At 47.3% G+C, this 12,329-nt stretch overlaps 1 protein-coding gene across 1 annotated transcript in view; it reads right to left on the bottom strand.

The window, feature by feature from the left end:
- LOC125945969 (evasin P1181-like) overlaps positions 1–12,329 on the bottom strand; it is a 329,927-nt gene that overhangs the window by 297,429 nt on the left and 20,169 nt on the right. The window contains exon 2 of the mRNA XM_049668405.1: positions 6,412–6,441. Within this exon, the coding sequence (XP_049524362.1) occupies positions 6,412–6,441 (30 nt within the window). The remainder of the gene's footprint in view (positions 1–6,411; positions 6,442–12,329) is intronic.

Genomic DNA, 12,329 nt, shown 5'->3' with positions numbered 1-12,329 from the left:
CAGAAAGAACTGTCATCTAATTTATGCTTCATTAAGCACAGGCCACACAAGGAAACCCTTGAAAGAAATGCACACTCAAAGCAGTGTTATGCGCCTGTGTGCCTTTCCGTCGTCTAGCGTTTTGTGCACCGTTCTTAGTCATACATGAGCCACAAACTCACCCACACTCCGACCGTAGTAATTGAGGCTCTTTTTTCTTTCGACTCCAGCCTCCCAAACGCTGCTCATATTCGTTCACCCCTTCGGACTTCATTGTCTCTGGACGTACAAGTCAACAGTGAATGTGCGACCACTGGAAGTAGCATCAAGGGCCAGAATCATCACAGGATATGTTTCTGAGCACTACAACTAGAACCGTGATTTGTTCGATGTTTGACTAACTTTTGTTTCACCATTTTTTGCTTGTGTGTCTGTCATGGCTTCATCATTTACTCTCTTCAGGAAGACAAAGAAACGAGAGACTATTGGTCTGCAAGCTGCCCATGCCAAGCAACAAGAAGCTCAACAGTCACCATAATGACAACAGGTCCTCTTGAACTACGTGCGTCCCTATGAAATGTTCGCAAGTTTACCAGATAGAAGGGTGCGAGCCCTATCATGAAAGCCACAGGCCTACGCGGCACATGCAGCACAGTCACACCGTAAGCTGGTGGAGCGGCTCAAGAGTAGCTCCAATTTCGACACCACGCACAACAGGAACTTCGCGGCAAAGTCTCTTCACCTCGTTTTGAGGAGAACGATCTGAACGGTCAGCCCGGCGTCGACGACGAGCTGCGGGTTATAATGCTCTGTACAGCAGTCTGCTGAGCCCGATGATGCCTGGTTGTAGCCGCGCACGTAGCTCTACGATTCGCTTCTTCAGTAGCGGTTCGTACCTTGTGAGGAGACGCCATAACGTGTACCGGAGAGGTAATCAGAATACATAGCGCACATCTCACATCCCTTGACCCGTGGCACGGTACCTTGTTGTTGTTCATGATGATCATCGTCATTGTTTATTGGAATCTTCAAAATGGACTGGTGACAAATAGTCACCTGGCCTGCTTGAGTTAACCAGGTCCAGTTACATGCAGCATCCAATTGCTATATGCAACTTACATGTCGGACACGCTGTATTTGCAGGCACGGTCACTAGATGGCGTCACCATACTGGCGGAGGCTCGGGATCGCGTTGATTGAGCGCCTCGTCCGAATTGCATCTCATCGTCTGCGCCTGCGCACCTGCCTAGGCCGCGTTTATAGGGCATTTTTTTTTGGTGCCTGATAACAAGCACTTGCGTGGCTTAGTGGTAAAGCATCCGACTACTGCGCAGCGGGCCTGGGTTCGGTCTCGGTGGGGACTGGGTACTTTTTTTCGCATTTCCGGCGGTAGCGTTTTCGGTCACCAGCGACAGCGGCGGACACCATCGCGAACCCAAACGGCTATTGGAATTAGCCCATAATAGCTTACGCTGCGAAAGCAGCAGTATAGTTTTGTATCGAGCGCGTTTTATCACACTCAGAGAAGTAACATGTTAAGTCCCAATTTCTTTCTTTTCTAGTCATTATAGGCATGATGACCAGAAGAAAAAAATGTACGAAGCTCCTATTTTCTTATGCACAAACTCCGTCATCTGCTCTGTGTAAATGAGCTTGACGGGCAGTAGCACCAAATGTCACATGGTCCCTCACAACGATAATTTGTTACACGATGATGCAAGTTACAATGCAAATTTGTTACATCAAAAAGCGGTACGCCGAACACGACGAGAGAACATCGCTCAATTTGACCTTTCGATTTCATTAAATAGATGGCTATGGGCGTTTCTTAATGTTGAAAACTCATTGATGACATCATTCAGCCCACTTATCGAGTTAGATAATTAATTACAATTACCTAATTAAATTTCAGTAATGAAAAAAATTACTGGCGGCTACTCCACTGTACTGGAAACTATACGCACTAGGTTTGCTTCGCGTAACGCCGTTACTCTTTTTTTTAAATCGTGCTGCGTGATAGCTGGGACACCCTGTATATATCACGTTGATCTTCAGACTTCTTTCGTTCTTGCAGCACCAACAGATTCGCAATTACCACCAGGGGGTCTACTTGAAGCCAATTCGATTTGCCATGGTACGTGAAGTACGGTGTGCACCCTAAGCCAGCCATGTGTGTGATTGTGGTGGTTCACAGCCGCTTCAGGGGCACACTTCCAACCACCTGGAAATCCCGGGGAGAGCGCGATGTACTGTTTCACATATCGTATCGCTGTCTTGGCGAATCCATTTGCTTCTGCCTGATGTGGTGCAGCAAATCGAAGCTCTATGTTCCTCTGGTCAGCCCAACGTTTCAAGCGATCACTTCTAAAAGCTGGACCATTGCCAGCGATGATTACTTTGGCGTGTTTGAACATATCTCGGTTAATCAGCGAGATAACCCTGTTGGAATTTTGTTTTCCGGTACTGCATGCCACCATGCGTGTGCATTCATCAATGGTCCGCAGAAAAGCTTGCGTAGTTTGTACTCCCTCCCCCTTTCTTTCTGAGCTCCGCGAAGTCAAGGTGTATAATCTCGAATGGCTTTTCCGAGTGTTTTGGTATAACCATTGCACTTTCACGGGGCCTGAAATTCGCTTTGCAGGGTTCGCATTGATGGCACATCTTCACATATTCTGAAATATGTTTCATCGTACTCTAGTGAAATCTGTTTAATCTACCAGTACGTCCTCCAAAATCCGTCATTACCAATGGATTCCGGAGAATAATGATAGAGTCTTTAAATTTTTCTTACACTCGTTTTAGGCACGTGTATCCTTCATTTTTTTAGAATCATCTCGTCCGTGCCGTCCCACAACATATGGGTGACATACTTGTCGTGATCTTGGTTTTTAATCAGTAGTCTTGACAAGGCGTCTGCATCCGGTAATGTTTCTCCTTGTCTGTGAGTGACATCAAAGGCAAAGTGCTGTATTTCGCTCACCCACCTGGCCAATCTTTTTTTAAGTTGCGAGAGATTAGGAGTGTACATCAGTGCTTGGTTGTCAGTGAATAGGCTGAAGTGTTCGCTTTCCAGTTACGTTCTGAAATAACGAAAGGTCATTACGACTGCCAATGCTTCTTTTTCCGTCGTTGGGTAGTTAGCTTCTGCTTTGGTGAGTGTGTATGAGTAATAGCCGGTCACTTTGAGCTGTCGATTCGGGTGCTCAATGTCGTCCCGCAGGTATAGTACAGCTCCAGTACCATAATGGGAAGCGCCGGCGTTAAACTCGAACAGCGTCGAGAAATCCGGTATTGTCAGTACCCGGTCAGATGATATAATTTTTACAAGCTGCTCATACATCTCTTCGTATTCATTAGTCCACACAAATGGAGTATCTTTTTGTGTCATTACCGTTAGGCATTTGGTCTTTAGGGCGTAGTCATTTATAAAAGCACTAAAATGTCCAGCGAGACCCCGGAACACTCGAAGAGAATGCTTATCATACCATTTTCTCAGCTGAGAGAGGTGCTTGATGGACTCTTCTTTCGTGCTTTTTGTTTGTCCGTCAAGTATTCTCCCTAGAAAGACAACGGTGTTCTTATAGAATGCACTCTTCTTCAAGGTATGTGTAGCCCAGCTTTCCTATGTGCCTCTAGTACCCGGTATAGATTCGAGCAGTGGTCATCACGAGTCTTCAAATAAATGATGACGTCATACACATACATGTTGCAAAAGATCCCTGTAAATTCGCTAAGCACACTGTTCGTGATCTTCTGAAACCATGCACCGGAATTCTTGCAACCGAAAGGGAGTCGGTTGTATTCGAAAATGTCGAAAGGTGTAGCAAACGCGGTGAATAGCTTGTAGTCTTCTTGCAGCGGGATCAGCCAGTACACGTTGCAAAGGTCGATGCTGGAACCATATGTGAATCCACCTGTCTCGTCAATAATATTGTCGATCCTTGGCATCGGGTATGATAATAAATCTGTCTGACGGTTTACAAGTCTATAATCAGTGCACATCCTGAAAGTTCCCTCATCATTGGACATGACTGTAATCGGAGATGCAAAGGTCGATGTTGATGGTTCAATAATTTCAGCCTCTAGAAAGCCTTGTAACTCTTGTTTTAGCCATTTATTTGTTTCGTAGGGCATCCCATAGGGCTTTCGTTTAACAGGTGTCGTGTCGCTGAGCTTGAACGGAACCTCATTTACATTCGCTGCAGGAGGGTGAACTTCGATGCCTATCAGCTCCGGGAACAGTGTCGGTACATCCGAACTCTCTCTGACCAACTTGAGATGTCTTTGAGAGTCTGCACACGCATTCAACTGGGATGTCTCAACGGGAATGTCTAGAACAACTTCGTCATGCCATCAGATGTTTATCTTTAATTTCTTCATGTTAGGCCGTGCCAGTATAAAATGAAATGCGACATCTTGAGAGAGTAGTGCTTGAATAGTTGTTTTGCTTGTTTTAAATTGCACGCACACGCGTGCCCACTTGTCTAGTACTCGAGAACTTCCATCGTAACTGCGTACATTGACAACTTTGGCGCTGAATATTCGATCTTGCGGCATCAGTAGTGAATTAACTATGCTAACTGATTATCCAGTGTCAATTATTACTTCAATGACGTTTCCATGGACGCTCATCTTGCAGACTTCGCTAAGTAAACGCTTTCTTTCGGTGTCTCGCAAGAGAATGAAAATTCCGGGCTTACAAACCCTCTTACTTGTCTCGGGTGTGGAGTCCTCTAATTGGCTGATGCAGTTTCAACATAATTTACTGTAGTGCTGTAACCATAGGACGCCTGGTCTTGCGGGGATGCGATGATAATGCTGTCTTTGTGATTGGCTAGCAAAAGGTCGTCGGGACAAGCTTTCCGTGACTGCAGGAGTTCATCTAATGAGGCAGGTTGTCTTATCAAGATTAAACGCTGATAATCCTTTCTCATTCCAAGAATTACCAGTGGCACAATTGATGATTCCTGCAGGTCGGAGTTGGCGCTTTGCAGAAGCAAACGTTTCTCGTAGAAGTAGTTGATGAGAGATCCTTCTCGGTTCTTGAATGCAATGGCCTTTTCCCAGCATTCTATTAGATGCGAAGCAAAGGCTCACAGGAAGCTAGCTCGCCATTCAACCCATGGTTAATCTGTTTTGAAAGGTACTCGAACCACTTCTTCGCCTATCCTAAAAGGAAATGGTGCATATTACAGATGCGGTGACAGTGCATGGTTAAACATGCATACTAACAAATGTGAAGCCACATTGACGGGCTTGACGATGTACCATCAAAAAGTTCTGGCTTGATAAGTTCCTTCACCGTGTGTTTTGCTGATCGGGGCGTTGATGACAATATGGTATGTAGCTCTTGCTGTCGCTCTGCTTACTGTTGCTAATTTTTCAAAGGGTGTTGTATAAGATGGCTGGCAGCTTGAGTTTCGCTTTTAACTACGGTTTGGCTACTCAAACCGTCCATCCAGCGTTGGAAGTCAGTCACACATATATGCACTCTGACTGAACCAATAGATTGGAAATTCTCATGCGATGTATTGGCTCTGTCGGCTAAGAAGGCCCATAAGTCTGGTGTGCTGACCTTTTCAGGTAACTCGATGGCATTGTCTCCATCTTCCTAGTAGACGACCATCTTCTTGTCGGGGGATGGTGAATGACACCCACATGGTTCAAAACTGTTACTGTGCCAAAATGTAACATTCCGTTTAATCGAACATAACTAATTTCGCCGCCACTTCTGCCTCTTCTCTTCTCTTGGTCTCCGCGGTGCGTTTCTTCCTTATCTTTCACGAGCGTTACATTAATGAGCACTTCTGCTAGTTTTTTTTTCGACTCTGAACAGGTTTGAAGTACGTGCACGTATGATTAATACCTTAGCGAACAAATAATCGCTTCAACGACCTTTCAATATTGTAAGGGAATTAAGCAAACATTATATCGCTTTAACTTCTGCTCTAGACATAGAATAAGACGTACTCCCGCAGTGTCAGCGCACATTGTTGGGAGTAGCGTTGTGAATATACATATGGTGATAATTTATGAACCGCAGTACAAAGCAGTAAAAAAATAATCCTGGGGCACAGATCACCTTCATGGTGTGTGAAAGTAAAATGTATTAGGCTTTTCATGCATGTATCGTAAGAGAAGATTTTGCAAAAGAAATGTTTAACACACATAAGTTACTATGCCTTGTGGCGAGTTGGGAAGCAATCGCCTGCCAGCATTTTTTTGACATCGCAACAAAAGCATGTACGACTTCGCGCAAAGAAATAACACGTGGAAAAATAATGTCTTTCTTTATGCAGCGTCATTTGGCACATATATTTTGTCTACTGCGCATGTTCCCTGCGCATAGTGCAGAGACTATAAGAAGCCTCTTATCGAGTAAAACTCATTCACTCTCGCACGCTCGTGCCAGGACGCTTCAGTTCTGCTTACCTTGTTCCGTGCCATGTGCCAGATTGGAAGCTGAAAAAAAAAACAGGTTCGATGTGAAGTGCTGGCTGTAAAACTAAAGTATTTAATGGCCAAAACAAGTACAATAAACGCAGGAAGTAGCAGCGGCAAATTTAAAAAAAAATAGAGAGGCAGTTCGGTATGGCGATTATGTGTACATTTTTTTAAATGAGGTAATGGTGAAAGCCACTTCAATGGGACTTCGCCTTTGATCCTGTATGGCCTTTAGGGACCGTGGTTTTTAAGATACATTCGAACATAATACAGATTTCTTGCTTTTAAACCATATTAGTGTTCAGTGTCCTTCGCTCATCAATACTTCAGATCTTTATTGCTTTTCTCAACCCTGATTCATAACAATTTCCTGTATTAGACGAAGTCGTACGCTACACACAGTACAACTACGTTCTCACTTATCCTTGGATGACTGCTGCGACATGTTGCCAAAATTTTCTCGTCGGTTTCTTAGTTATATACCAAACGTTCTAAGATAATCTTGATTGGGCAATTTCGCATAACACATGGTTCTTTCACACTCTGACCTGGGTTCCTACATTAGTTCTATGTGTCTTGAGTAATTCTAAAACAATCTTTTTTTTTTACAGTGGAGCTGTTATACGTTAGTTACTAGCGGAGCGCTGCGTGCGTAGACAGAGCGCGTAGACCATGGTAGGCGACCCTAATCTTTGACTTAGGTCTCTCTTAGTGACACCCGAACCTCGTCATTACTTCATATAATTCTAATTATTTCAGACGCTTCAGCAACTCGGCTTGTAACTAGACTTATGCTCTGATATTATATCTATAATGAAATCTATGAATTTTGCACTGTGCTATTTAAAAAAAAATTCCGATTGATGTTGAATTTCTTACGCGGTCGCTCAATGAGTTCTAATTATTTCTAATTATTCCACTATACTAGAGCGCATTTCACAACTCAACCTCGGGAAACGAACCTATAACTATGTCCGTCATTTTCGATCAGATCGACGAGCGTTCCATGTGGCCGGGAACATCAAATCAGACGAGCACACTCATGGATGCTCGGGCACCGCCCAAGGATCGGTCATAACCCCGATGCTTTCCAACCTGGTCATGATCGGCCTAGCGCAGAAACTCCAGGAATTTGAGGACATTGAACATACAATCTATGCAGACGACCTAACCACCTGGGCGACCAACGGCAGCGACGGCCAAATTGAAACAACGCTACAAGAGGCCATCGACACATTGAAGAATTACCTACAAACACAGGGCTCAGATGTTCCCCAAACAAATCGGAACTTCTAGTTTATCTCCCCACACTCCGCGGTCCTGCCCTGTGGCTTCCAACGCCAAACGCACTTACGAAGAGATCCACCTCCGTGTACAGGATGTAGGTACCAATTCAATTATGGGGTTTTACGTGCCAAAACCAGTTCTGATTATGAGGCACGCCGTAGTGGGGGACTCCGGAAATTCGGACCACCTGGGGTTCTTTAACGTGCACCTAAATCTAAGTACACGGGTGTTTTCGCATTTCGCCCCCATCGAAATGCGGCCGCCGTGGCCGGGACTCGATCCCGCGACCTCGTGCTCAGCAGCCCAACATCATAGCCACTGAGCAACCGCGGCGGGTAGGATGTAGGTACCATATCCGTGGTCTCAACTATGAGGATCCTAGGCATGTCTATCGAATCAAACGGCGCAAACTACAAGGTAATCACTGAGATCATTGGCCAAATAACAAATGCGTCGCGTCTCCGCAAACGCGCGATAAACAGGAGACAGGGGATGAAAGAGGAGGGCCTCGTTCGCTTCGTTCACTCGGTCGTCATCTGCCGCATCACGTATGTCGCTGATTTTCACAATTGGTATAATGCAGAATAGACAAAACTCAATATTATCATCCGCAGTGCCTACAAACTCGCCCTAGGACTGCCGAACAACATAACCACAGACCTTTTACTCCAATTAGGTCTACACAATACCGTTGACGAACTGTTTGAAGCACAACGCCGTTCTCATCTAGAGAGACTCACACTCACTGAAACTGTCAGGTATGTATTGGACAAACTCGGCATCAACTATCATTGACAGCACGGAGACAAGCACTCAACCCCAGGAAGCCTTTGAGCCTGGCTACACATCGTCCCAATTCCAAAGAATATGCATTTAGAATATAACAAGGAATGGCGCAAAGCACGGGAACGTCCCCTATAATAGCCTATGGAGAACGCAGCTTTGTGGACGCAGCTGAATACCAGGACGGACATCGATAACTACCACTAGCGGTATGCTACATCATGCGACCAGTGTCATCTCTCCAAATGCCCAAACAGCGGAGGGGGTCGGGATAGCATTAGCTATACTCAATCCGAACTGCCAAACCATTGTAAGCGACTCTCGCACAGCCATCAGCAACTATGCCAAAGGAAGGCTCTCCCCTCAAGCACTGTGCATTCTACACCAAACCACTCGTACACACGAAAACCAAGTCACTCCCGTCTGGTTCCCAGCGCATGCAGGCGACGCCCATCCGCATCTCATCAGCCTCAATGAGGTAGCCCACTCCGCTACACGAGGTCTCGTCAACCGTGCCGGAGGTCACACAGGTGAAGGCGTTCACCGCGATCGTCTCACCAACTACAACGATCTTACCAAATCATTCTACCTCTCTCGAAGAACCTCCCCTCCGCCTATTCACAAGCTATGCAGAGTCCAGGCGGCTACCTTACGCCTGCTGCAAACAAACTCATACCCGTCACTTTCCCGATGTCACAAGATTTACCCCGACATATACACTACCAACAGTTGTAAGATAAGCGTATGAAAGACACAAGTAGCATCGCTTCCACACATGCTGTGGGGATGTCAGGTCGAATATAATAATGTTAATACCGAGACCCTCTCGTCGAGATGGCACGCCGCCCTGCGCAGCTCCGACCTCGCTGATCAGCTGTGGGCCGTCCAGCAAGCCCGCAAGGCGGCGAAGAGGCAACACCTCGATGTCCCCACGTGGGAGACCTAGCTAGGCCAGGTCATTCAAATTGGTGTTTTTCAATGAAGTTTATTAAACCTCCTCCAGACACTTCCGTCTCTTGCAACTAAACTTATGCTCTGATATCATATCTATAATGAATATTGAACTCTAATATTTCTTTTATTTTTTCTGATTTATCTTAAATTTCGTCCCCAGCCGTCTGAGTGGTTTTTATTTAATTTTAAATATTCCAGACACTTCAGTAACTCATCTTGTAACAAAACTTATGCTCTCATATCATATCTACAGTGAAACCCATGAATTTTGTACTGTACAATATTTGTACTATTTTTTATTGCGATAGCAATTATATGGACACTCAAAAGCAGATTTCTGCCGTCGGCGTCGCCGTCGCCGTCGGCGTCGCCGTCGCCGTCGCCGTCGCCGTGAGGTTCCGTATGACGTCATTTGGAGATGAAATCGTCGCCGCGCGCCGAACGCTGTATGTGCGAGTGAAAGGGCGCGAGGGGCGCGTCTTTCACGGGGAGTGAACGCACGGCGGAGAACAAACGCGCGTTCTGCGCCGTGCTCGCTTAAGGGCTGCAGAAGTAGGCGTCTCTTTTCTCCTTTACAATCACCATATATGTAGAGCAAACGCGCCTTCTTCGGACGCGCGAGAGGCCGTGGGGGAGGGGGAGGGAAGGGAGGCGACGTTTAGCTGCGGCACCAAGTGCCTATTTATATCAGAGGCTCCAGCAACAGTCACCAACGCCGCACGCATTTTGAGCTAACGCGGGCAAAACGCCGATGGCGTCGACAACAGTTCTGCGTGTTGTTGCTACCAAAGCCGCTCACCTTACTTCGTATGACGTTGCTGTGTTGCTATCGCATTCATTGCTTCGCCCTTAGGGCGAAACTGTGACATTTTTTTAATTTCGTACCCAATCGTCTTAAGAAGTGAACCGGAAGCGCTGCGCAAGAAACAAAGGTGTCACTCGATGCTCATGCCAATAAAAAGTCGCAGTTTCGCCCCAAAGGCGAAGCATCAATTGCGATAGAAAATTAGTAGAGAGCTATTCGGAGTAGGGATAGTAGTTTAATCGGCTGCATAAACTTGGCCATATTCGCTTACTACCTGAATTAACAAGCCTGGTGTGAGCGCACACAAGCAAATATGAATATATCACACCGAATGACCGCATACAACGACTGTCAAAACGCTGGCAGCAATCGCAGCCGCTGCAACGGGCGCGGTCTATCGCTTCAAAGGAAACTGAGCGGCGGATGCACAGCGCAGACAAAGGTCAGAGCCCTGTGGAGATAAGAGACCGTGCGGGCGACGGCCGCAGCCGGATAAAGTACGAACGGAGTTGTTGTTGGCAGAGTAAAAGCTGCGGTCCCCCCTCCCTCCCGCGCTGCCTTCCCGCTTGCTTTCGCGTGGGAGATTGAGTGGTACGTTACCCTTACGCCCGATTGCAAGATACGCCTTTGGTGCCGGAGCACAGCATCGCCCCACCTCCCTCCCTCCCATACCCCCATGGCCTTTCTCGCGACGGTCGCGTTTGCTTTCGGCCGTGCGTTCGCTCTCCGTGATAGCGCTCGCGTCCCTCCGCGCGCTTTCGCTCCCGCATACGGCGCGCGGCGACGATTTTATCGCCCTTGGAATCTATACGGAACCTCACGGCGACGGCGACGATGACGGCAGAAATCCGGTTGAAGTGTCCATATAATTACTATCGCAATAAAAAGCCGTAGCCTTTATACAAAGCAAAAGCGTATGGCCGGTGTGCCCCAGCTGCATTTAACAGCCAATGAGTTTGTCTCTTTGGCTGGTGATGTCACCTACAGCATAGGCACGTTATCTCAGTTTCGTCCCGGCTGTGTAAAGGGTGGGCCGAGTATTTGCGGGCCGAGGAAGAACAGCGTGCCTACGAAGAACGATGGCGTGAGCAGAAGCGGTAATGGGCGCGAAGGCGCCGGGAGGCTGCTAACGCCTCCCGCCGCTTTCGCGCCCATTCCCGGTCAAGCATCGTTACGGAACCTATGGCCGTCTACCATAGTGACCACAAAGCTATAGTCACCTCAGTGATAAACTAATAAAGACGGTAGAAAAGGACAATTCATGTGGTATGTGTCTTTATTTAAATCAACATAGGTTACCACCATATATACAGCTCCGCTGGCCATCCAACTTCAAAGAGTGGAATGGCACTGAGCTTTGTCGGCGAAGCTGTTTCTGTGGACCCTGTTCCGTCGTCCGTGCGCTAAAACCCACGTGACCTAGCGGGTGAGGAGAGGAAAAGAAGAGCTGAACAAAGGCGCTGGCTCAATCCTGCTGCGAGAGGGCGCAGATGCAAAGAAGAGCGGGGACGGGGGTTAACGTAAGTCGCGCTGTCGAATACTCGCGTTGGAGTGAGAGAGCGTGAGGCGCAGCAACCAATGGCGGTGTACGAAAAAAGTAGGTCAGCGGAGGAGTGGCGTGTGAGAGGAGTTTGCATTAGCGCTGGTTGTATCAGCGCCTTCTCTATTTTTTTTTCAATGCCAGCCAGATGCGGCCGATCCAACCGTTCACCACCCTCTCCGATCACTCTTTTTTACTCTCCCCCGTCGGCTAGTGTTCGCGCCTGCTTTACGGTGGTGGCGAAGAGTGCCCTCAGGGTATCGCCTCACGATGCAAGTCGGAGGAAGTAATCCGGAAAGGCGCGTGAAGCGTCTACCACATCTCCTCCGGAATGGCAGCGGTGCGCGCTTAGGCGCACGCATGACGCGAGGAGTCGTACCTAGAGTTACCCGCAGGGAGCCCCCTGCGGGAGCCATATACAGTAACTATAGTCGTACCTTCTGGTTAGCGCCACATCGCGGCAACTCACTGAACTATGGCGCACCAACGGCTTCCTGTGCAAAGCGAGCGATTGCACTGACATTGAAAAAATTGAGG

The sequence above is a fragment of the Dermacentor silvarum genome, chromosome 5, assembly GCF_013339745.2.
Source record: "Dermacentor silvarum isolate Dsil-2018 chromosome 5, BIME_Dsil_1.4, whole genome shotgun sequence".
NCBI lineage: Eukaryota > Metazoa > Arthropoda > Arachnida > Ixodida > Ixodidae > Dermacentor > Dermacentor silvarum.
Note: the sequence above shows the minus strand (reverse complement) of the source record. Positions and strands in the feature narration are given on the sequence as shown.